The sequence below is a fragment of the Vipera berus genome (genome assembly GCF_964194415.1).
Source record: "Vipera berus genome assembly, chromosome: 12".
NCBI classification, from domain to species: Eukaryota; Metazoa; Chordata; class Lepidosauria; order Squamata; family Viperidae; genus Vipera; species Vipera berus.
Genome location: NC_138215.1, coordinates 12,542,833 through 12,568,769, shown reverse-complemented (window position 1 = coordinate 12,568,769; position 25,937 = coordinate 12,542,833). Strand labels below are relative to the sequence as shown.

Below are 25,937 nucleotides of genomic sequence, written 5' to 3'. Positions count from 1 at the left end.
TTGACAGTGTAGGTCAGGGGTCTTCAAACTTGGCCCTTTTGTGACTTGTGGACTTCAACTCCCAGAATTCCTCAGCCAGACACGCTGGCTGAGGAATTCTGGGAGTTGAAGTCCACAAGTCACAAAAGGGCCAAGTTTGAAGACCCCTGCTTTACAGGGATGTTACACAGGACAACGTGTCTGGCTGAGGAATTCTGGGAGTTGAAGTCCACAAGTCACAAAAGGGCCAAGTTTGAAGACCCCTGCTTTACAGGGATGTTACACAGGACAACGTGTCTGGCTGAGGAATTCTGGGAGTTGAAGTCCACAAGTCACAAAAGGGCCAAGTTTGAAGACCCCTGGTGTAGGTCTTTACCATCTATGTGGCCACTGAGGCAGAGAAGGCAAGCCCGCGATTGGTGAGAATCTTGGGAATTCCAGTCCAAGAACTTTTGAAATGAGCCGGGGTGGAGAAAGGTGTTGAAGTAGAATAGTGCTTAGCAGAACAGCAGGATAAGCCCTTTGTGGCATAACTTGCAAAGACAGAGAACTGCTGTATTGTTAATATTCAAACAATACACCATTTCCAGTGGCCTCGTTTAGATGTCTCCTAAAAGGTGTGGTGTGGAACATGCACAACCCTAATCTATTTAAGGTGGGCTTAAACAGAGAAGATAAAACTGTGGCAATAGCAATTGAATTAAGTCAATGACATGAATGAGGCAGCACAAGAGGTTAAAAACTAGCCTAATGCCAGACACGAAAGACGAGACCCACACCTTAAGTTCCAATGAAGCTAATGCCTATGTACAGGAATCTAGTCAACTAATGGTTGGCACTATTAGGCTAACATTAGGATATTAGGATAAGGGCTAGCAGAAGTCGGGAGGGGTTGGACTTGTTTATGGGAATGTAGAGATTCTAAGCCAATTCCTCTCTTGACTCCGACCCTGGGCTATGCTGCTTCTTCTCTATACCTATAGAGCTTAAAAAAAAGATTGTGCAAGTTTCAGACAGTACTGTTGACCTGGACAGCTTTCAGAAAGAACTGTCATTTATCAAACACAAATCCACTGTTAATCATGAGCGTTTTCAATGACCTATTTATTCTTGATGGTGGAAGTAATTGGAGGGACAAGGGCAGTAAAGTGACAGCCATAATCCCCTCTCTGCTCTTCCTTTGGTATCATTTTCCCTACTTACTCGGGGGGGTTATTTCAAAACTAGACCTTAACAAAATATAAAAGGCCTGCTTTGTTCCATTTTTTCTTTTGAAACATTTCTACCTTCTTTCGTGGCCAAATTATATGGTTTTTTTAAAAGAGGAAAACGCAGCCTTTGTAAACATGCCATTTTCACCACACAGCAAGGAAGGTGTTTTTTGAATCAGCACGAAAATTCCATCCTGCTGATCTTCTCACTGGCAAGTGTGCCGGAATGCCCTTTGTTAATCTCTCATCAATCATTTCTGCTGGTGCTTTGTAACTGCCAGATGACCTTCTTGGGAGGTGGAACATCACTTAGAGTGATTTTTAGCTTGCACTGTCGTCTCTGGTGACAATGAAATAAATAAATAAAGCCCTTTGTTTCCTAATAATATGAAGGGACTGTTTCAGGCCCCAAGTTATCCAAATGGAAAAGGCCCAGCTTTTCAAAAGACGGCAAAACTAATTAGATCGTAGTGAGGCAGGGCTTAAATGAAGAAACTCGGGAAGGAATAGAATGGCTGTGGAGATGGCATTTGTATTCTGTCTCAAATAAAAGGGTGGGGCCTGGAACTTTAAAATACAATATTTTTAGCTTCCTCCCCCTCTTTTAAATCAGTTAAACCTCTCCTTTTCTATGGTTGTTTTTTTTTGCAACTAAGGGACAATGAACAATCTTGGTAGAAGAGACGATCCACGATCTCTGTGGCAGGTAAAATTTAGACAGAAGATGGAGTGGTGTTGTAAGTTCATTGTTCCATCATTAGGCACAGATTTGCTTGTTTTCCAAACGTGCAGAAATAACCCTGAAGAAGCAATGCGAGGCCAATTATATAAATAACAGTGCAATCCTGAAAGAGAGAAAAGGTAAAGGAAATATACAGGCAGAGCAGTAAACTGGAGCTTCCAGTATTTAGGGATATAACGGAATAACAGGGTTGTAAGGGACCTTGGAGGTCTTCTAGTCCAACCCTCTGCTTAAGTAGGGGAGCCTGTACCATTTCAAACAAATGGCTGTCCAATCTCTTCTTAAAACCCTCCAGAGACGGAGTACCCACCATCATAATATTCATTTATTTATTGCAATCCTCAACCGCCCATTTCCCTCAAAGAGGGGACTCTGGGTGGGCGTATGATAAAACGTTAAAATATAAAAACAATATATAAAAATTAAAGTGTTCAGGGTTTTTTTTTAAAAAAAAGGAGGCAAGAATAATTAAGTGCTGTTAAGAATTAGTTGACAAAGGCAAAGGGAGGACTCTCATAGCACCAACGAAGCCCACAACTGCATGCTCCTTTGGGCTCCCTACGCAAGGCTGCAGAGCCCTGTTTTAACTCTTTTCTGGAAGACCAGGAAAATGGAAGCCTGCCTCACCTCTGGGGGGATTGGAATATTTCACAGGGTAGGGACAATGACAGAGGTGGTTATCCTCCTAGACCCCACCAGTCAGATTTCTTTAACTCAAGGGTCCCCAACCCACAATCCGTGCACCTGTACCGGGCCACGGCATGCCAGCAATCGGTCCACACAAACAAGCAAAGCCCCATCCACGAGATGCAGGCAGCACACAAAACCACACCCGCTCCGGTCCACGGAAAAACCTCTCTCCACGGAACCGGTCCCTGGTGCCCAAAAGGTTGGAGACCTCTGCTTTAACTGACAGACTCTGCAATATATCTTCTCTGCCTGACTGGGTGGGACAGGCTGATGTAATAGGATGAAGCCAGTTCTGTTTTCTCCGAGGCATTCCCATTTAGTTCCCCAAAAAGATGCTGCTGAGGTCCATTTGGCCTGTAATAAAGCTAGGCTCTTGAAGGAACCACAGAATTGGGATGTGTTGCATGAGTGCTCTCTTGTGGACTGCTGGGCAGCTAAAATTCTGTTTACTGAATAGCTGCCTCTAATCATCACCAACCCAATGGATAGCCGTTGCAAATTTACAACCAGATGAAGGCACGTGCACACACACAAAATGCTTCCTGAAACATTTACACACTCACCCCCCCCCCCAAACAAGTAAGAGTTCATACCGAGTACAAAAAAGCACTGAGAAAGGAAATTACTTATTTCAGGTGTGTATGAATTTAAATTATAATTTGCTGCTTTATTTTGATCAAACTCCGATAGGCGAGAGCAGACCGCTATTTACCAGCCCAGATTATAATTGGTTTTCCATTTGCTGGGTTTGCCAAACTCGCTGAGCTAACCAATGATTCAGAAACAATAATGGCTGGATTCACAAAAACACCCCCCCCCCAAAAAAAAAACAACACACTGAGCCACAAACAAGCAACATTATAACTGAACATGCTCTGCAAATCAGCGATATGATTTTAGAGTTACATTGAACAGAATCCAAGTAGTGGAATTGTGATGTGCAGAAGAAAAAGGGAAAGGACCCCCATAGGTTACTCTTCATTTGCTTCACCGTGATCTGCTGTTACATCTGACCCTCCTAATGGATGATGATTCTTAGGGATATTGAAGAAGGCTCTCTATTGTCTCGGGAAAACCTGTCACCATCGATGGGGGAGAAAAAGTGGCACCTTTTACCCAGCCAAACTGAAATTAGAATCAGATCACACCAGAGTCTTTCATTTCCAGATAGTTCCAATATTGTCACAGCAACTGCTACGTTTATTTGTTAAAAAAAAAAGAGTAGTAATGACATCTATTGTTCAGGTCCATCTTTTTTTAAAATAATAATAATAATAATAATAATAACCCAACGAAGGCTTTATCTACAGGCTTAAAATCTGTCTGAGCAGATGCAAAAGGAGGAGAACCAGGTACACTGGTATAAATTTCTTGTATGTTTCTTAGCACCATAGACCTCCAAGGCATTTGGTCCCTATCCCCTGCTGTCCTCTCATACTCTGAAGTATATAACAGAGATTACCCTTTGAGCCTCCAAAGGCAACTGGAGACTCTCTTCCCACGTTAATTCTTCCATAATTGGTTTCTGACCTTGTTCCTTCCTTTCACACGAAATAATGGCTTGCAAGAAACCAGATGCTATTCAAAAGTGTCCAAAAATGGAATCAGATGGCAAAGTTGCTGCCTAGGATGATGGTATTTCAGGTTCAGGGTCAATGTGTAATACTTCTTCACTAGTCCCAGGAAAAAAGCTAAAACAGAAAAGATCATTTTTATGATCTTAGGAACAACATAATGGTAGAAAGTATTATAACAAAAGGCAAACGCACAGGATTCTAGATATCAGTAGACATGATTCCTATTGGCTAACAAATCAAGTGTCCCCCTAAGTACATTTTTTTACTTTACTTTCCCCCTGCTGAGTGTTTGTCTGCCCTTCAACAGAAGGTCTATCAAGAGATATGTTACAAAACGGACAGATTATCGCTAGGGTAGATAACCTGCCCCCCCCCCCAAACTCATTTTTGTGGCCCTCAGAATCTTCTCCAGAATTCTGCGGTGCAGCTGACTGAAATTTGGCAGCACAATTTTGCCCTCCTTTTGAGGTGGGAAATAAATTAAAATTATAGGCTACCTTCTAAAATGGGCTTCCTGTAGTCTAAAAAGCAAAGGAAAGCCTCATTTTCCACCCCCACCCACCCACCCGTGAAAAAAACCGAGGGATAAAACAAAATCTCAGTCCGCTTAACGGATTCAAAAAGGCAGTCAGTCTGATTTGGGGAACTCATCAATTGCTGGACTTATTTAGGGGCATTTTGTTTTTTATTCCCCATGAATTCAGAAGTAAAATCTGATTTGTTCCAACGGCCTTCGGTTGAAATCTTTGAATGCAGTCTTTGCCCAGCAAGAGTAGTAGGTTTGAGCAAAAAGTCTGCTTTTACATTCTGCTTCTCGCTGGACAAGGGAACCACTTTTGAAATGGAATCTTGCCACATCAACGGGGATTCCGTAATATACAGGATAAACGCTAATAGGACTTTTGCAAATAATCGTAATCTGATTATTTGCAAAAGCTGCCTTGTTTCAAAACCCGTTTTAATTAGGTAGTCCTCAACTTACAACAGTTTGTTTAGTGACCGTCCAAAGTTACAATGGCAGTGAAAAAGAGTGACTTATTTTTCACACTTAGGACCGTTGCAGCATCCCCAGGGTCAGGTGATCAAAATTCAGATGCTTGGCAACTGGCTCATATTTATGACGGCTGCAGTGTCCCAGGGTCACAGGATCACCTTCTGCAACTTCGCGACAAGCGAAGTCAATGGACGAGCGTAACTGTTAAGTAGTTCTTACTCGCTTAACAACTCCAGTGATTCACTTCAACAACTGTGGCCAAAAGAGTCAGAAAAGGGGGCAAAACTCACTTAACAATTGTCTCGCTTAGCAACAAAAATTGTTGGTAAGTTGAGGAGTATCTGTATATTTTGCTCCCAACCTAAAATGCGTGGATTTTATCTCCCCAAATTCCCACATTCCCACAAAATTCTGGCTGTTAAAATTCACCTAGTGGTTAGGTAATTAATCTTTTTTTCCATTTCATTTCCGAAAAAAAGCTTGGTCATGTAGGTGCCTTTAAACATGGCGTGTAGCCAACAAACGTGCCTTTAAACATGGCATGTGGTGGGGCAAAGGAAACATGGTTGCTTTTTAACCCAGATAACGAAGGAGATAGGTATAGAAATAGGGAACTCATTCTGCCACCATCCAAATATTTTGGGGTACGATTCTCTGTTGCCTGATATTAGCCCTGTTTCCTGAGCAGATATGCAAAATATCTGCAGAGCATCTTGGCTACAAGGGAACACAAAGAGCAACATCTGTCCTGGGCTGGTCAAAGGAATTACGATTCAGCATCTGTCTCTGGGAGTGACAAAGAACAGAAACCAACCTGAGCTCCTGTTGCACGCTCACTTCACCAAACATCTTCCTTTTCAAGCTGGCTGCATATTCCTGCAGCTGGCTCCAGCATTCTGGCATCTGTTGGCTAATTGTGGACAGCCTCTGCAAACTAGCCAAGAGACACAAATAGTGATTCCAGATGCCCCCCCGTTGCCTGGTGAGTAAATTATTTGTAACTGGGTTCTCCGGCTCCTGGATTTGTACGGCACTTTTAAGTTTTCACAGTGCTTCCGGATGTAGGATTTTTAGCAGCCTTTGCAAATGGATCGACAAAGTAACTCTAAAAATAGGACATTGCTCTGAACAGCTGCTCCTGCTAAAAAGAATTAGGGTAGCACGTTGGAAATGTGTTCCCCCAAACGGTTTGTACTCTTCTGGTTCAATTCCTGGCAAGCTCCCTCTGTCTGGAGTGTGAACAGTTGATAGAAAGGGCTCAGCCCAAAAGGTAACTATAATGGTATGTGGAAATGAACTTCCCAGAAGCCGTTACGGTAAAAGAACTAACGCTGAGCAAAGCAGGAAATATCATGGCACTGGGAGCAGGAACGGCCTTTGAACAAAAACGAGTGCTCTGGTCCTGCAGGTCCCAACTCTATTCTCTGACGATTCCAATCAAAAGCTGTTTGGTTTGCAGAGCTAAGTCAGGTCCCATGCTCAAAACAAATAGCTGCCACTGTGGATAGCATTGGGCTAGACCAGGGGTGGGCAACCTCGGCTCTTTTACGACTCATGGACTTCAACTCCCAGAATTCCTGAGTCAGCATAGCTGAAGTCCATGAGTCGTAAAAGAGCCAAGGTTGCCTACCCCTGGGCTAGACAAACCAAGAGTCACTCAGTTTGGGCACTGTGGCAAGCCATTATTTGTTGGGCTATGATTGTAGGGTTATAATCCAGATTCACATACGAGCTAAGATGAAACTAAATAAGCCCCACTGGGATTTCCCTTGCCTGCATTACACACAATCATTAAACATCATCCGCATTTGTTCAAAGCAGCACCTATCTCTTACTCATCCTCTAACTTTAATCTAGCTAACCAGTCATAAATTCATTGCACGCATCATATTGCCATCTAGCGATTCTATGGATAAAGTGCATGTTTCAGGAAAGCACTGTGATAATTTTTTTCCCCTTCCCCCGGAATAACTAGGACTGGAAGATCAGTTCAGCCAGAAATGGTAAAGATCTTTTCTAAGATCTAAAGAAGCTTTTGGGAGGTGAGCAATGATTTTGGCCAGGAGCTGCATTCCAGAAAGAGTAAATGGGCCAGACCAAAATGTGGGCAAAACCACAGCCAAAAAATCTCATAGGTAACAAAATTAAAGACATTAGATACAGTTACAGTGCCTTCTTTCAATATGTTTAATTCAAATAATTTCAGCATGATAATTTTGCTTTGTTTAAAAAAAAGGGCAGCCCCTCAATGAGAAAAAAAAAGTCGGTCTCATTTCTAAAGAATACCTACAGTCGGTCTCATTTCTAAAGGATAGGAAATGCGGCTTGTCAACTTACTTGTTATTTAAAAAAAGATCACAACGTTTGTCCCAGAGCAATTCTGGAAAGGCGGCAGGCAGATTCTGAGCTTTGGCAGCGAACGTTTCCATGAAAGAGTATGTGTTGAAGTCATAAATAAAGATGGTTTCCGTTTCTGCTTTGCCAGCCTTAGACTCCCCTGTGGTTGAAAGGGTTAGGGTTAGAGATTATTTAGCTTCCCTATTTTAAAAGGTCCACCTTGGATTGATTAATCAAGCAGCAGAATTAGAGTGAGGAGAGAAATCAAGCAAGGCAAAATGAGCCACCTGTTCTTCTCAGTGCTCCGAGACCAACAAACGTGGAAACAATTGTTAATCGCCTTCAAAATGCTTTATAAAAGTGATGGCACTGTGGAAGTGTTCCAAAGGTGATACGGGTAGGATCTAACAAGCTCTTCTAAAGTAGAAAGAGAAGGAAAAGTTGAAGGTGAGCCAGAACTTGAGAGCTGAGGAAATCATCGAAGAAATTCAAGACGTGCTTAAAAGAGGAAAATGCCCTTCCTTCCGGTCGTGCCTCTCCTTACGTGTTCGGGTGTAGAACGCCTTACCTTGGACGGCCAACCACCTGCCATTGGTATCCATGGAAAAAACTGGCTGCCAAGGGGATGCAACTTTGTAGGAAGGGGGCACCATGAATTGGCAAATGATCTCATCGGTCGTGGTATCCATCAGATTAATGACGCCAATCCAGAAAAAAATTAGCACCTGGGACAAAGCAAAATGACACGCACTCATGGCTTCCACACACTCATGGGGTGTTGTTTTTATAGCAGCCTTCCCACGACTCAGTGACTTCTATGCGTTAGGCAAACAGCTACAATTTACAAAGAGCCAGTTTGTCCTAGTGGTCTAGTGGTTAAGGCACCTGGCTAGAAAGGGGAGACTGTGAGTTCTAGTCCTGCCTTAGGCGTTAAAGCCAGCTGGGTGTCTTTGGGCCAATCACCAAGACTCTGTGAGTTCTAGTCCTGCCTTAGCCCTGAAAGCTGCCTGTTCATTCTGTTCATAATAATAATAAGTTGGAAGGGACCTTGGAGGTCATCTAGTCCAACCCCCTGCTCAGGCAGGAAACCCTATACCATTTCGGACAAATGGCTGTCCAGTCTCTTCTTAAAAACTTCCAGTGTTGGAGCATTCACCACTTCTGGAGGCAGGTTGTTCCACTGGTTAGTTGTTCTAACTGAAGTGAGTTTGGGCCAATCCCCAGGGGATTGCAAGCTCTAGTCCCGCCTCTGGCTTGAAAACTGACCGTGTGACTTTGGGCCAGTCACTCTTCCTCTCAGCCCACCTCACAGGATTGTTATTGTGGGGACAATAGGACGAAGAAGGGATGTTTGACATGTTCAGCACTTTGAGTTATTTGTAATAACAAAGGCAGGATACAAATATTTTTTTTTAAAAAAATGCCACCACCACCACCACCATTAACATGGATCTTGGTCTAGCACAGTACTTATCTTCTATGGCAGGGGTCTTCAAACTTGGCCCTTTTATCATGACTTGTGGACTTCAACTCCCAGATTTCTGCCTGGCTGAGGAATTCTGGGAGTTGAAGTCCACAAGTCATAAAAGGGCCAAGTTTGAAGACCTCTGTTCTATAGCCATCTGTGCCATATCAACATACAAGAGATGCAACATCAGGGGTCTTCAAACATGGCCCTTTTATGACTTGTGGACTTCAACTCCCAGGGCTGGCTGAGGAATTCTGGGAGTTGAAGTCCACAAGTCATAAAAGGGCCAAGTTTGAAGACCCCTGTGGAACGTCGTAACTGATTATTTTGTATCCAGATATTTCATCTCTAAATTTCATCTCTAAGTACCTCTCCCTTGATCTCCCACCTTCAGGTTTCTTGGATTTGGAGAGCCAAGAAATTTTTAGGAAGTAACAATATGGCACTCACAGCATCAGGCAATGTTGGAATGGTTGCCACAGCACTGATGGTCTGATCAGGAACCTCAGGCCTATAAAAAAAGTGACTTTATGTACTTCTTTTCACTTAGTATCTTCAGGAAAGCCTATTAATGACCAAGAGAGTTGTAAGTCATACAACTGTTTAAGAGAAATGTTTTCAGTCCTTCTTTGATTCTGATCTAAAATTACAATAAAGACTAATGGGATTTATTGTGCATTGCCCACTAACCCTATTTCAGCTTGTTCGACAAAGCAGTCTAATGCACAGAGTTCATTTTTTTTACACAGAATATATTATTAGCCCTTATGTTTGCAGGATAACATTCTAGAATGGCACCAGGCATTCCCTTAAAAATTCTAGAAAGATTCAATTTCTGTTCTTGTTTAATATATATATATATATATATAGTCATTTTGGCCTTTAAAAAAATCCCATCGCAAAACCATTTGGCCTTTTTTTTAAAAGAAAAAATGAAATATTACAGTACCGTTGAATCTCCGAGAAGCTGTCATTAGATAGTGGAATTAGGGAAAACAGGCCATGCAAAAGGGTGGAAGAAAGGGGGAAAAAAATCTGAAACCAGTTCTCTGAGTTGTGTTTGTAGAGGTCCACCTTCTTTAATGGACAAATTCTTTCCTTAGCATCTGTATGACCAGTGCTTTTTTGGTAAAAGAAAAAGGTGCCGGAACTCACACACGTCATACAACCCTCCTTGCCTACCCTACAAGGTTCCATCCAAAAAAGGTGCCAGAACTCCGTTCTGAGCGTTCTATGACTGTTGTGATTCAGGGTCAGCCTGTGGGTTCAGCAGTTGGGTCGGATGACTCAGAGGAGGAGGGGGGTGTTGAAGAGCTTGCTGATGAGAGCCCTCAGCCAGGCTCCTCCCACCTGGTCACGACGGAGACCCAGCTGTGTGAGCCTGACAGCGTGGATGAAGATGACCCACAGCTGGCCCTGTTCAAGGACGCCCGACGCAGGAGGCAGTCAATCAGGAGTAAACAGAGGAAGGCAATGGGGCACCTCGGAAGGAGGCAGAGAGAAGCCACGCCCTGAACTGTATAAAAGGGGAATGCGTGGGAGGGCTGGTTTGCTGAAGGCAACCGCTTGAATAGTTCCTGTTTCATAGCTCCTGTTTTATGGTTGGTGTCTTGTTTTGCTCTGTTTTATGTTAATAAATTTTGCAGGCTTAATTCCAGCCTCTTGCCGTTTGTAAAGGGGTTGTCCCTGCCTTTTCTGCAGGGCCGGTAGCAGGCTGGTACAGAACAATGACAAAAAAAGCCCTGTCTATGACTCTCGTACATCTGCCCTCTCATAGTTATTCTTTGTTTTCCCAATCCTCTCTCTTCAGTTCTGATCTGTTTTCTTGAACAAACAGAAATGGATTAAGAATCAACAGCATGCTTAAATGGTTTTAAGAAGCACCCCCACTTTGCAACTACAGTGGATTCCAATTCCCTACACTCTTTTCAAATAAGGACATTTCTAATCTTGGCTCTCTTCTAATCTTGCCAATGGACATCCCTAAAAGCAATAAAACGTAATGCCTTTTTTGTCATCGACACAATTATTACGTTGTGGCAGTTGGCAAGATGGCCTGTATTTCTTCTTCAGGGGGAATCAGGGCCAGAGAATGCCACTTGTGGGATTCATCGCTATTTCCCCAAATGTTCTGGACCTTTATGTGGGCTGACTCACCTGATTCCTAATAACTTGGACTTAAATTCTTTGGTCCCCGATGTGAGCAGGTGAAGCGACCCATCTGTGCACAGCACCAAAAGCTGCACCATGGTATGGGCAGGATCCTTGCTACAGCAAGACGTTTTCTCTCTGGATGGTAGTAAACGTGGCATGAATTGGATGTTTCGTGCAACGTACTTTTCTGGAAGCACCATGGCAGAGAACGGAAACCCTAGAGAAGCACAAATGGAGATGGAGGGTCCTCTTCACCAAGGCTCTCTCCTAATAGTTTACTTCACTGTGCCAGAGTCAACTTTCTGCAGAAATTAGTAGAGAGTAGGTGCTAGCCTAAGCCACACAAAAATGATATGGCTTCTTCTTAGAAACTAAATTACAAGCCCAGCCCATGTTGCGTACTGTCCGAAGTCTTCTAGAATTGGTAGGTAAGGTAAAGGTAAAGGTTCCCCCGCACATGTGTGCTAGTTGTTTCCGACTCTAGGGGCCGGTGCTCATCTCCGTTTCAAAGCCGAAGAGCCAGCGCTTGTCCGAGGACGTCTCCGTGGTCATGTGGCCGGCATGACTAGACGCCAAAGGCGCACGGAACGCTGTTACCTTCCCACCGTAGTGGTCCCTATTTTTCTACTTGCCTTTTTATGTGCTTTCAAACTGCTAGGTTGGCAGAAGCTGGGACGAGTAACAGGCGCTCACTCTGCTATGCGGCACTCGGGATTCGACCTGCCAAACTGCCAACCTTCTGATCGACAAGCTCAGCGTCCTAACCCACTGAGCCACCAATCTCCTAAATAGTTAGGCAATTAAAGTCCAACCAAATGTAATCTGGGGTATGGGTGTGATAAAATAAGATGCTTTGTTACATGGAAGTAGAGGAAGAAAACGGTACTCAGCTTATTTAAGGAGTGAAGTCCTGGCCCATCACTTAGAAAACTCTTGGTTTAAGAGAAGTGGTTTGCCACTGCAATAAAATTTCAGGGTGCGATTTCCCCTTTTATCGAACTTGCCCGAGCTGATAGGGAAAAACGCTCACCAACTGATGTGTCCCACAAAGTAATGACCCTATCTTCACAGGCAAAAGCGAAGTAAGATGAACAAGGGCTGAGAGTTGAATATACAATCGGAGCAGCACACGGCCAAAGAATATCTGGCTTGGGATCAGAATCTAGAAGGAACAGAGGATCGTATGAGAGATGGGCCATATAGTAGGAAAAGAACATTATCTTCTGCTAAGCGCCCCTCCAGATTCTCCGTCTCCTTCTTTTTGATTCACAGAGCTACGCATACGAATGAACAGAATCCATCTTCTATCAAATTACTAAAGAAACTGGCAATCATGGGTCTCACGGTGATGCTGGATTACGTGTTTCAGCATTTATGAGATTTGAGTGAGATGGGCCAGCTGTCTGACCCAGAACCTAATTACACACATTGTGCTAAACCCTCATGGAGTGACTTTAGTTTCCCCTTAATGTGTCATGTGAACCCAGCCACTGCAATTTTATGGCTGTTGCACGAATCTAAGCAACCGTAGCATGTTCAGCGCAACTAGGGTGAAAACAAACTATTTCTTAGCAAAATGTGTAATCTCAAAGTATGTTTTGGAAAAGAGGAGGTTTTTTTTCAGGTGGCTAATTTTAAAAGCAGCATGCCTTAAAGCTGCTTATTCAAGACCGAAAACTATACACGCGTTTAGACTTTGTTTTTTTTTGTTTTGTTTTGCAAATAAAATGGAGCTAAAATCATGGGGCAACTCCCAGGGCCAAATTCTTATGATTCAGATGTCCTGTACTTTTTTTTTTTTACACTTTTGTGAAATATGATCTGATACCAGGATTTGGCTGTTGAATTTCACACACACCCCCTCCCCCCCCCCCCCCCGTAAAACAGTCTGTACAGAGGATTATGTCTTGACGAGCCTGAAATATATCGCCAGAAAGTCTGAAAATGCAGATTGAAAACTTCAGAAAACTCTTGTAAGGGAGTCCACAGAAGCATTACCGGGTTTTTCCTTGGGTGGACGACTCAGGAAATAGAAGCAAAGATTGTGACTGTTGCTCCAGTGAACGCTGAACGCGACAGGCGTATCTAGAAAATGTAAACAAAGCCAAAGGATCACAAGAGATAAGGCCCTGAGGGAGAAAAAAAAATGGAAAGGCAAAGGATTTTATTTTCCCACCCCGTTTTTTTTCCTTTGGAAGGAGCATGGGAAAAGGGAGAATCAGGAAAGAAACGTGCAAGTTAAGCTCCCACCCACAGACTCCAGACTCCTGGGTCTAAACATGTCGATTTGCGTTCGAAATTCATACTATAATTCTGCTGAAGGAGCTTCCTCTAGACTAATCAGGGTCCTGCCCAGGGCGGGAACTTACCTGCCTCAGCTTTTAATTCCGTTCCAGTTTGAAAGGTGCGGCCAGGTAAGTGAAAATGGAATTTTGCACAACTAAAATAGACAGAGAGGACAATTCGTGAAAACATACACATTATCACGAGATTTTTAAGGCAGCCAGTAACAGTTTAAGAAAGCCGGTAACAATGGTTTAGAGGAGTGTTATTTATTAGGGTTACTTTTTTTTTTTAATCCCATTTATATCCCGCCCTTCTCCGAAGACTCAGGGCGGCTTACAATCTAAGAAGCACAAATCAATGTGCTTATCAATAGCCTTCATTCTATGTATATGCCTGCTTATTAGGGCTTTCGCCCTCCCCCCCAAGCGGCATTATTACAAAGTCAGCTTATTGCCCCCAACAATCTGGGTCCTCATTTTACCTACCTCGGAAGGATGGAAGGCTGAGTCAACCTTGAGCCTGGTGGGACTCGAACCTGCACTAATTGCAGGCAGCTGGTGTTACTTAAGGAGGCATTAGCCCACTGCTCCACCAGTAGGTCACACACATTATCTTTTAAAAAAAAGTTCTGTTGTTTTTTTTAAAAAAGGAGAAGCCATGCTGTGGTTAGAATGCAGTATTGCAGGCTAATTCACTGCTCGCTGCCAGGAGTTCGATCCTGACCAGCTCAAGGTTGACTCAACCTTCCATTCTTCCGAAGCTGGTCAAATGAGGACCCAGATTGTTGGGGGCAATACGCTGACTCTCTAAACAGCTTAGAGAGGGCTGTAGAGCACTGTGAAGCGGTAAATACGTCTAAGTGCTATTGCTATTGCTATCTTCCAATTAAAACGCACATAGAAGTAGCCTTCTTCTAAGCTGCTTCCCTCCAAATCTATTATGGTTGAAATCCTAATGGCCAAAATGACTGGAAAAACTATGGGGAGGCTATTATAAAAAACAGGAAAATGTTATCAAATCATCTTAGGAAACCAGGTTTCCTGCACCTCACCAGCTTCATCTCAGCAACAGAATTACATAGTGCGGTTATATACTCTACACCAGGGGTCCCCAACCCCCGGTCTGTGGACCAGTACCGGGCCAAGGCATGCCAGCAACCGGTCGGCACAAAGAAGCAAAGCCCCATCCGTGGGATGCAGACAGACACAAAACCATGCACTCTCCAGTCCACAGAAAAACCTCATTCCACGGAAGCAGTGGTCACTGGTGCTGAAATGGGTTGGGCACCTCTGCTCTAAACAATGCGACTGGGAATCAACAGCAGAAGCAGATCTTTTCCTCTGCTTACCTAAGTGTTTCCTCTTTGCTCTCCAGATCATCCTCTATCTCCAGATACTGTTGGAACTTGCTGTTAAAAATTTCTTCCAGCCATTCCATCTGGCACTCTCTGATCAAGGTGTTGTAGCCCAAGCCAATCACATTGCCTTCATCGCTCTTCATTATAGCTTCGAATGGGCTCTTGAATGCGCTTACTGGAATTTCAACCACATCCACAACGGTGTTAGAGAGCCCCCCTTTCCATCAATTTCCAATTCCCTTGAAATTTGCTTCTGCTTGTTTTGTTTATTCAGCCTTAATTTGAGGGAGCTATCATCCTTGGACTTTTAGAAAAAAAGAAATAGGTGAAATTTTTTTTAATCCCATTTATATCCCGCCCTTCTCCCAAGACTAAGGGCGGCTTACAATCTAAGAAGCACAAATCAATGTGCTTAGCAATTAATTAATTAAGTAAGAGGCTCAGTTGGGAAGCCTGGGAGTTAAAATGCCAAGGAATTACAGCGAGGCTTATTTCTAAGCCAGCGTTTCTCAACCTTGGCAATTTTAAGATGGGTGGACTTCAACTCCCAGAATTCTGGGAGCTGAAATCCATACGTGCTGGCTGAGGAATTCTGGGAGTTGAAGTCCTCCCATCTCAAAATTGCTAAGGCTAAGAAACATAGGCAAAGGCATAGAGTAGCACCTTGAGAAATAAGCATGCAGTTCCATATACAAGGGGGATCCATTTGCCAACGCCCAAGCCTTCTCTCTCTCTTTCAACTGGCCTCTTGAGAACACTGGAGGTAGTAGTGTCTAAAGACCCATGTTCCTCTTGGTGCAGCTTTAGGAGGTGCAATGAATCAGCTTTGTGAAACAAGGTCTTTCAGAACAACTTAGCTCTGCTTCATTTTTTGAAGCCTTTTTTCAGATCTCAGCCCAATTAATATAAATATTTCATTACCCCCTTGTTTAAAAAAGTAGTTATCAACAATTATAATAATATAGTAGTAAGAATTAGCATCATTGACCCAGCCTCTTAGATAATGTTAGGAAGGCTTGTGTCAGCAATAGTGTTGGCTAACTGAATGTCAGGTTCTCTCTCAGAGTTCTTGGGCAGTGACTTCTTTGGTTCTTGAATTTCTCCTCTTTCATCGTGTCTTTCTTTCCTTCCTCCCCAGCTCACTCACTCTTCCCTTTCTTTTTATCTTCCTTTCTCACCACTACAAATAGGCTGAAAAATGGTTGTTGTTTTTTATCCCAGAGCTGTAACCAGTGGTGGGATTCAGCTGGTTCGCACCACTTCGGCAAAACTGGTAGTTAATTTTTTGTTGCCCAGGCCCAGAATGGACTTCCGGAAGCGGCATCCATGCAGAGAACCGGTTGTTCACATATTTGAATCCCACCACTGGCTGTAACCATACTAAATGCCACAGTATAGTGCAACATTGAAGTGCAATATTAGGGGCAGCGTGATGGTGAATAGAATGTGAAGGATGCGTGTCTATAATGTATGTTCTTATTTGTGGTTTTTACTTGTGTGCAGTGTGCACCGTGGACAGCACTTAATTGCGTTGTGGGTTACACAATGACAATAAAGACAATTCTGTTCTGTACCTTCTGATCATTGCCTCCTTTTTCTTTTCCAGCGGTTTTTGCCCCTAACTTGTTCTACATTCAGCTCGTAGGGGGAAATTCTTGCTCACCCTCCAGATAATACCACCTCTTACTAACAAGAGTCAGCACAACATTCCACAGGGACCCCCCCAAGCCACTTTTCTATCACTCTGGAGCACCCTGAAATCATGTCATTATAATTCAGTAGCGAGCTATTAGAAATTAATGGTTTTAATTCCCATAGCACTTTCCAGAGTCTTCTGTTAAAATTAGTAACGCAATAATGATTTGCGGCCTTTTGGAAATTGCCTTTTTCATTTCATAAAAGCAACACGCAACCTCAAAAAACGGTGGGGGGGGGAAAGGAGGGACTTTAAAAACCTAGTTTTGCTGTTGAGCCTGGGGCCTGGGTTGTGTAGTTGAGCCTCTATCTCAGGGGTGTCAAACTCAATTTCATTGAGGGCCGCATCAGCATTGCGGTTGCCCTCAAGGGGCCAGGTGGGTGTGGCCTGGGTGGGCGTGGCCTACTGGGTGGGTGTGGCTAGAGTGCGTATGGCCTACTGGGTGGGCGTGGCCAGCTCTACATTGTTGGCATCAAGGGTGCCTATGGGGGCCTGGGCAGGAGTGGGACAGATCTGAGGGTCTCTGGCAGAAGGAGGGTCTCTGGGCCAGGGCCAAGGCAGTGGGGGCCGTTCCCTCACTGTTTCCAGGATGGCTTCACGGGCCGCATGAAACCACTTCGTGGGCCAGATCTGGCCCCCGGGCCTTGTGTTTGACATGTCTGCTCTATCTTGATGACATTGACTGTGTTGTTGGTTTTATCCTCCCTTCTATATATGTTATTGTTTTGTAGGAAGTTTATGGCTTATTCTTAGTTTCTGCTACTTGCGCAGAGTCATCAGATGGGCAGTCATATCAACTGGATAAATGAAAGACTGGGCAGCCATTTGACTGGGATGGCATAAGGATTCCTGCATTGGTCAGGTCAGGAGGGTGGACTAGAAGCTCTCCAAGGTCCCTTCCAATCCTATGACTGGAATGAATGAAGGAACGAACGAACGGCTGAAAATTAGTCCATCTGCTTTGTCACTATAAGAACTGTAATATTTTTCCAAGTGGGGAAACCCGTATACTCTCCTTGCACTTCATCTTAATGTGGTTGAAAATGGCAAATGTGGGGGCTCTTTTATCCACTAGCTGCTTCCACTGGAGTTTTTCCCCCTCAGCATTATATTTATTTATTTCATGTTATTTATTAAATTTGTTGGCCAGCCTCCTTACCACAGGGTAACTCTGGCTAGCTTACAATGTTAAAAGGATAAAACTATACAAAACCTATATGCAGTACAAACAAAGTACTTTAAAAATACAAATATTCAGCCCTAGCTAAAAGATGGGGAAGGAGGGAAAAAGATGAGAGGGGGTGGGTGGGATCTATTAATAATCTATCAACTACTGTACACCGCCCTGAGTCCTTCGGGAGAAGGGCGGTATAAAAATTTAATAAATATATAAATATATAATATAATACTCCCAATGTGGTGTCCCCCCACCCCAATGGAGCCCCAAGCCAACTGGAAGACCCAGGTCTTTAAGTGGTTGCAGAAGGTCAGGAGGATTGGAGCTGACCTCGAGATAGTCAAGATATTCCTTGGTGGAGCAGTGGGCTAATGCCTCCTTAAGTAACACCAGCTGCCTGCAATTAGTGCAGGTTCGAGTCCCACCAGGCTCAAGGTTGACTCAGCCTTCCATCCTTCCGTGGTAGGTAAAATGAGGACCCAGATTGTTGGGGGGCAATTAAGCTGACTTTGTAAAAAATGCCGCTGGGGGGGGCGGGGAAAGCCCTAATAAGCAGGCATATACATAGAATGAAGGCTATTGCTAAGCACATTGATTTGTGCTTCTTAGATTGTAAGCCACCCTGAGTCTTCGGAGAAGGGCGGGATATAAATGGGATTAAAATAAAAAAAAAATATTCCAAAGGGCAGGAACCTGTTGCTTTCTGTAGTTTGATTTTTCTTGCTTGTTGCCCCAGCACAGTGAAGTACAAAAGCTGAGAAAACAGAAAAGGAGTTGAGAAGGTTCTAACCTGAAAGAGGTTTGGGTGGTCTGACCTTCAACAGGAGAACAGGGGGAAGCAGCTTAGATTCAATTTTGCTTAGTAGCTGTTGCAAATCCTGCAAAGAATCAAAATGGCAATTCTAAACAATGCGTTGATGCTGCTCCTCGATAAAATCAGGATTTGAGGAGCCAAGCAATTTCTGGTTAGACTGTAAATGCTTTGGCATGGTGTTCGTGGGCACTAGTGTCATTTTCTCTGGTAGCCAACAGAGATCCAGGAGGAGGAGGAGGACGAGGACGAGGACGATTCTGGGGTCCTTGGCGCTCTCTGAGCTTGGTTGTTTTCTTGCAGATGTTTCATTACCCAACTAGGTAACTTCATCAGTGCTGGAAGGGAGTGGGGTGTGCAGAGAGGAGGAGGGGGGGGATATCGTAAGTGGTAAATCGGTGCTTTGTGATTGACTACAGCCAGTGCATCTTCCACTTTAATACTGTCCTTTCCCTACTAGCAATCATTTTCTAAGATGCCCAGAAAGTGGCTGAAATTTAACAGTCCAATGTTAAATTTGAAATATTTCAAACATGCCTAACAGTCTAAAGGAGACTGGAGACTTCTGGGTTATCCTATCCTAAATACTGTCCCCTTTAGACATAACTAACCAATCAGGCTAAGACTTGGCAACTTTTCTCAGAGCTGGTAGAGGAGTGTGAAGGGCACGGGCTGGGCAGTAAAAGGGGTAAATGATGAAACACGTCTCGCAACATCCCAATGAAAATTCCATGACTTATGTTTTTGTGTCAAGAATCAGGGTGCAAGTTTGAAAGGCAGGGTCTAAGTTGTAATGTCGCAATGTTTCATCAATTTGTCAACATCTGGTACCAGATGCTTAGCACAATGCTGTAGTGACTCAACTGGTATCCAAATTGATATCCATGGTGCCCCATTTTATAACTTCCTTCTCAAAGCAGACTTCTTGACAATCAAAACAACCAGTGCTGTTTTCAGCCATTTAGCAACCTCACAGAGTTCAAAGTCAGGATTGCTTACCATCTCTTCAGTTACTTGAATATCGACATTCTTGTGCTAAAGAAATACAAAAACACCAATGCTTCAGAAACACATAAGAACAACATTGGAAGAACTTAGGTAGATGTTCTCACTCTACCTAAAACGACACTTCCATGGAATTAGTACAGCTCTTAGCACCCCCAAAACGAACAACAGCAACACCAGAAACCCAAAGACCAAGCAGGTTACGATTCTTATTTGAAAAGGACTCTTATCATCTTGGCTCATTTTATTAAAAATTATTAAATGTGAATAGACATCCTAGAGGGGAGAAGTATTCTGTCGAAAGAAAATGGCAGGATGCTTCTGTCTGGCATCACCAGATATAAATTTTAAGAAGAAAGAAAATCCAGAATTAAGGTTAATTCTCAGGGAGAGCCCCGTTTTAGGCACTTTTAACACAATGAGAGAGATAAGCTCATTCTTCGGCCATATCTACGTTGTAGTACACAACATAGATTATCATTGGTTTAAATGTAGGGTTAAGAATCAAGATGGTTTAGCAAGAAGGTGCCTTGAGAACATTAGTGATATTTCTTTAGTTAAATGGAAAACCTTTAGAGCTGCTAATCATTTGGACCTCTAAAAAAAGTGATTTTTACCATAGATTTCTCTGGTAACTTCTCTTGCACAGGCAGCTGGTTGAGTCCCGTGTCCTTGACAAATGCTGAACCTGGGAGAGCAATTGTGTGGAGATGTTCGGTCTCCTTCTGCCAGGAATCCTTAGGCAATCGGTATATCTCCAGCCAAGACTCAGAGCTGCCTTTATTGAGAAATCAGAAGAAAGCACATTAAGCAATCAAGAAGGAGAAGAAAGGTCTCACAGTCCTTTAAAATACAGAATGATTCTTATTATTAACTGTCTCCCAGAACAACAAAAACAGATTCACAGATGTTTGCCCCTGCTCACTGTTAATTGTTAATTCTAGGGCAAGTAAAAGGTGGACAAATTTTACTGGGCAGGAGCTGTAAATGTGGTCCAGTTTAGATGGATGACAGGGCCAATTCAAGGAATGAGACAAAGTGGGAGGTATACAAGTTGAGCTGAGATTTCCTATTGTTTTTTAAAACTCTTGTTAAGCTTATTTATGTATTTGTTTGTCAAATTCATATAGCGGCCCCTCTCACCAAAACCTGTTCAGTGTATAAAATGTTATATGCTGATACAAAAGTTATTTTATGTTTTCCCCTTTAAAGACTTAATTCCACAGTTGGAACGGGCTCAGACTGCAAAAAGAAAAAGATTTTAGAGGCTGCAAGTTGTCCACTGCTGTTCAAGCAGCTCACAGGAGTTTTAGAAAATTTCTAATGGGAATTCCTTAAACTTTTGAGTATATATAAAAGGGAAGTCAGTTGCAGAACTGCTTGAGCCTGATTTTCAAAGTGGGGAAAAAAAAAACCAGACATACATTCAAAAGTATTCACTGACTCCAAACTTGAAATATTAAATACTGTTCAGAAAGTTTCTGGGTTGTAATAACGCAGCTTGGATTTCAACACAACTATTCTAAGAAGATAATGGCAGGTATGCTGCAAATCGGGTTTTAGAGAAAGAAAAAACGAGCTGGCTCTTTATGATGCAAATTACTGTTGTTTGTGCATATGAATTATAAACATATCCAAATGTATTCTGCATCTCCATATAAAAACAAAATATCAAAATCATGCCAAGATTATGCAGTTGCAGATTATTAGGTAGATTAAAAAAAATGGCGTGCCTCCAGTGATTTGGACTTCAAAGAAATTTAATCCTTAGTAAAATGTCTATGGCGATTCTCAGATATCAAGTTGTCTGAGTTATCCCAAAGGTGCTTTTTCACGAGGCAACTGGACTTCCCTGTTTTAGCTTTTTGTTTTCGAAGACGTTTCACTTCTCATCCAAGAAGCTCCTTGAGAACTGAAAAAGCTTCTTGGATGAGAAGTGAAATGTCTTCAAAGAAAAAAAAACGAGGAAGTCCAGTTGCCTCATTGAAAAAGCACCTTTGGGATTCATCGTGAGTAGGACAAATTAGGCACTTCAATAGGAAGGGCTACTTTTTTTTATTGAAAAGTTTTTCAATACATTTTATCTTTAACAAAACAACCCCTCCCCCCCACCCACCCCCTTCCCAACCCCACCCAACCCTCCCCCCCTCCCCTTCTCCCCTCCCCGACTTCCCAGAGCTAAATACAAGGTATAAATGTAGAAACAAATATAAACTACCATATGCTAACAACAATGAACTATTAAGTCTATCGCACTTTAGCTCTTGTAAAATGACTACAAGCAATATAAATATCACATCAATACTTATTCAAATGCTAAATGAAATTTTTTAGTCCCATATTTGTTCTGGATATAATCAATCCATTTTCTCCACTCCACAATATATCGTTGTTGCGAGTGGTCTTTCAAATACGCCGAGATCTTTGCCATTTCCACCAGGTTAGAAACTTTTAAAGTCCATTCTTCTATAGTCGGCAGTTCTTCCTTCTTCCAGTATTGCCCTACTAAAAGTCTTGCTGCCGTAATTAAGTTCAACATCAACTTAGTGTCCACAACAGTAGTGTCAGTAATAATGCCCAGTAAAAACAATTGCAGACAAAACTTTATCCTTTTCTTAAATATCTTCTGCATATTCCACCAGATTTTAATCCAAAATGCTTTAACCTTTTTACAGGTCCACCATATATGAAAATACGTTGCATCTTCACCACCACACCTCCAACATTTAGGCTGGTAGTTCGGATACATACTTGCTAACTTTTTAGGATCTAAATGCCACCTATAAAACATTTTATAAAAATTCTCTCTTAAATTTTGGGCTTGCGTAAATTTTACATTTCTCACCCAGATCTTTTCCCAAGTAGGAAGGGCTACTTTCAAAGACTTACTTTATATCAAAACCACCCAACTCTGGATCTGGACCTCATGCACATCAGAAAGTTAAGAGAGGCTGAGACTTGCCTTGTAGCAGGAATCCTGCATAGTCACTCTCCTGAGAAAGCTCCAGTGCCACGCAGACGTTTCGTTTGCTGATATCTTCCTGACAAACAGGAGAATATGGAATATGAGATCAAGCTAGGCCTGTTCAACCAGGATAGCAAGGAGTCCAATACTACACATTTTTGCTGCAAAGCTGCACAGCTCCCTGAGAGATTTGACAGAAGACCAAAAGACTTTATTGCAGAAGGTCTGAGGGGAAAAGAATTCAGCCCAGCACAGATAATCCTCGACTTAAAAGGCCACAATTAAGCACAAAATTTATGTTAAGTGAATCTGGCTTCCCCCATTTGACTTTGCTTGTCAGAAGTTCACAAAAGGGGATCACATGCAACCTGGGATGCTGCCGCCATCATGAATATGAGTTGGTTGCCAAGCGTCCAAATTCTGATTGTGTGACCATGGGACGCTGCAATGGTCATAAGTGTAAAAAAGGGGTCACAAGTTCCCTTCTAAATCTACATCTATAGTCCTGGAGATCTTCCCTTTATGTACTAACCAGACCCGATTCTGCTTTGATTTTAAACTCTGACAATAGTTCAATTATAACATTTTTAAGATTACGGGACTCACACATTGGATTTTGATAACTGGGATGTTCAAAAAGGTAGAATTTAGACAACGGAAAATTGACAGGTAGGTAAATATAAGCACTGGCAGCTAATAGGAGACAAACTCACCACTTCATTTATGGATCTTATATGCAAGAGGTTTTCCCTGACAAAACAAAAAAGACGTGCAAAACCTGGAAAACAAAACAAGAATGATTCTAAGGGAGGGCAAGTTTTCCTTCATGTTCATTAGCACACTCCTCGATCGTGCCTTTTATTTATTCAGTTAACGATACTTTGACTGGCTGAGAATGCCAATTCTCATAAATGAAAATCATGTCTTCCGTTTGAAGAAAAGAAGCTTATTCTCCATGGCTACTAAACAGGAAAAACTCATCTTACAAGACTTCATTGAATAGCACTCACAATGAATTGTGAAACCAATCAGCAAATTAACCGTTCGTTCTTAAGGAATATAAATGTATAGCTGCCTACCCATCTCATCCACTGTTCCAAGGAGATGGGAGACACCACCAAGGACTGACAGCTGAATGGAGAAAATTTCAAGTTTGGTTGCCTCCCAAGAAGACAAGTTCTCCCAGGTGGTTGAGCTGAAGACCGAAATCCCAGTGGAATGCCCCATAAAGATGTACCCTTCAGAAGCTGACAGGCAGTTTACTCTTCCTGAGACCTGGGAAGATTTAAAAGAAGAGAACATGTTTACCTCAGGAACGTGAACATACAATACGAATGTCATAATAATTCCAATCCCTCTATATTACCATGTCTTTATATGGAGGATATATTTTTTTTACTTCATCCGGTCTTTTAATTGGTTCCATGCTTTAACTTCTCTGGCTCATGAAAAATGTTTAATAAACCTTTGCTCATTTTAATGGTTTTGATGGAATTATAAAATAAGGGGTCTCTGGGGCAAAGGGGTGATCTAGAAATATTTAGATTTGTGTCCTGGTGGTAACATCCAATTCATGATATCTCACTGAAATTATATCATAGTTAAGCCAAAAGAAAACCAATTTGGTTGTCCAAGAGGATGACACTGCAGAGAAAAAATAATATGGTGGCAAGGTCACATATTTTTTTTTCCTTGGACTCTTCATCTGAAAGAGCTTTAGATTACCGTGAATTTATTTGTAGGGTGACAGAGTAAGGGTGTGAAACTCTGCTGCTTCGTCTCCTGTAACGGGCGCCTTTCTTCAATTCGTTCCCAGGCTCTTTCAAACAAGTCTTTCAATATTTTATTGATCATGCAAAAAGGCTGAGGCAAGGAGTCCAGGAGTTCGTCAGGGTCATTCTGGAAAAAATTTTCTTCTTCATCTTTTTTAATCCAGTCTTTTTCGGTGGGTGCAGGAATGTCCAAGTGCTGCTTCCGAAGATAAAAAGGCATCTTCTCTTCAGCTCAGCCGAGTTCTGCAATAAATAAAATTCAATCCGATTACTAATCAGCCTTCCTAAAGGGAGGCTGGGATTTGGTTTTGAAAGAGAGAGAGAAGCAAAGATCACTCTCAAGGTTTCTTTTTTTAATCCCCACCTTTATTTTTCATAAATAACTCAAAGCACCAAATATACCTAAAACTCTTTTCTCCTCTTATTCTACCCCCCCACACACAACAACAGTCCTGTGAGGTGGGTTGGGCTGAGAGAGAACGACTGGCCCAAAGTCACCCAGCTGGCTTTCATACCTAAGGTGGGACTGGAACTCACAATGTACCTGGTTTCTAGCCAGGTGCCTTAACCGTTGCACCAAACTGGCCCTGTATGCAACCCATGTATTGCTTTGCTGCAATCCTACACACACACAGATACACACACACACACAAACTCCTTGCCAGCTCTCAATGTAACATAACACTGTTTTGCAATACTTAGAGAAACTTTGTTTTTCTTTTAAAGGACTTTTTTTTTGGTACACTGCCCAAAGTCCCCTAGTTTGAGCTGGGCAGACCCAGAAACAAAACAAAACCAAACCTAAGCAAAGCAAAGAGAAACAAAACACAAACAAAGCAGAAACGGAACAAAAACAAAACAAGATTCCAGGAAATCACAAAAGCTCAAAGCTCTCTCGACATCTTGCGGTTGGCAAAAGGCTCCCCACCTCTAAGTAAACCCCCGGGGGCGGGGGGGCTTTTAGAGGCCTTGAACTGCAACTCCACCACCACCACCACCACCACCACCCCATTCAGCTGGGGATAATGGGTGCTGCAGTCCCCCGGTTGGGAAAAGCTCCGTTAAACACAAAAGAAAAATGATTCCCGCAGGCAGAGCAGCCCCAAATCGAAGCTCTTGGAGGGGGAAAAAAAAACCAAAATCCTCTTCGGGGCTTCCGCCTAACTCTGCACACACCTATCCCCCCCCCGCCCCCAATGAGAGGAACACCTGTCTCCGGAAGTTGATGCGTTGCTGGGGCAACCCCGGGCGGAAGGAAGAAAGGAAGGACGGGAAATGGAGTCCAGGGCATGGAAGGCAGGGGCGTGGCCAAGGTTAGGCCCCGCCCTCTCCCTGCCCTCCCTCCCCGGAGAGACAGCTGATTCCTGCCCGGAGTTCGGAGAGGTCCGGCGGTGGCTGCAGGTGGCATGGAGGCTTTTGTGCACTTCACCAACCAGACGCAGGGTCGGGAGCGCCTCTTTCGGTGAGGGGGGCGGAGAAGAGGGGGTGGCGGCCCCCCCTTCCTTTGCAGGGAGCGTGCAGAGACTCCCCTCCCGGGGCAGGGCACTCGCAGCCCGTCGGGTTGGGTTCCCACGACCCTCCCCACTGCAACTCCTGTTTGAGATAGATCATAGAATCGTTGGGTTGGAAGGGACCTTGGAGGTCTTCTAGTCCAACCCCCTGCTTGAGCAGGAGACCCTATACCAGGGGTCTTCAAACTTGGCCCTGTTATGACTT

The 25,937-nt window shown here is 43.1% G+C and overlaps 1 protein-coding gene across 1 annotated transcript; it reads right to left on the bottom strand.

Moving 5' to 3' along the window:
* Positions 1–3,799: 3,799 nt before the first annotated feature.
* On the bottom strand, positions 3,800–24,577 carry WDR93 (WD repeat domain 93). Its single transcript, XM_081337266.1, has 17 exons — positions 24,175–24,577; positions 23,529–23,724; positions 23,163–23,227; positions 22,443–22,525; positions 20,102–20,258; positions 19,479–19,514; positions 18,459–18,546; positions 14,787–14,970; positions 13,522–13,592; positions 13,151–13,237; positions 12,183–12,314; positions 11,156–11,369; positions 9,449–9,509; positions 8,099–8,255; positions 7,531–7,690; positions 6,008–6,127; positions 3,800–4,313 (listed from the first exon to the last, which is right to left on the bottom strand). The coding sequence occupies exons 1-17, from the start codon at positions 24,439–24,441 to the stop codon at positions 4,247–4,249; spliced, it is 2,145 nt and encodes a 714-aa protein (XP_081193392.1). The 5' UTR covers positions 24,442–24,577; the 3' UTR covers positions 3,800–4,246.
* Positions 24,578–25,937: the final 1,360 nt, after the last annotated feature.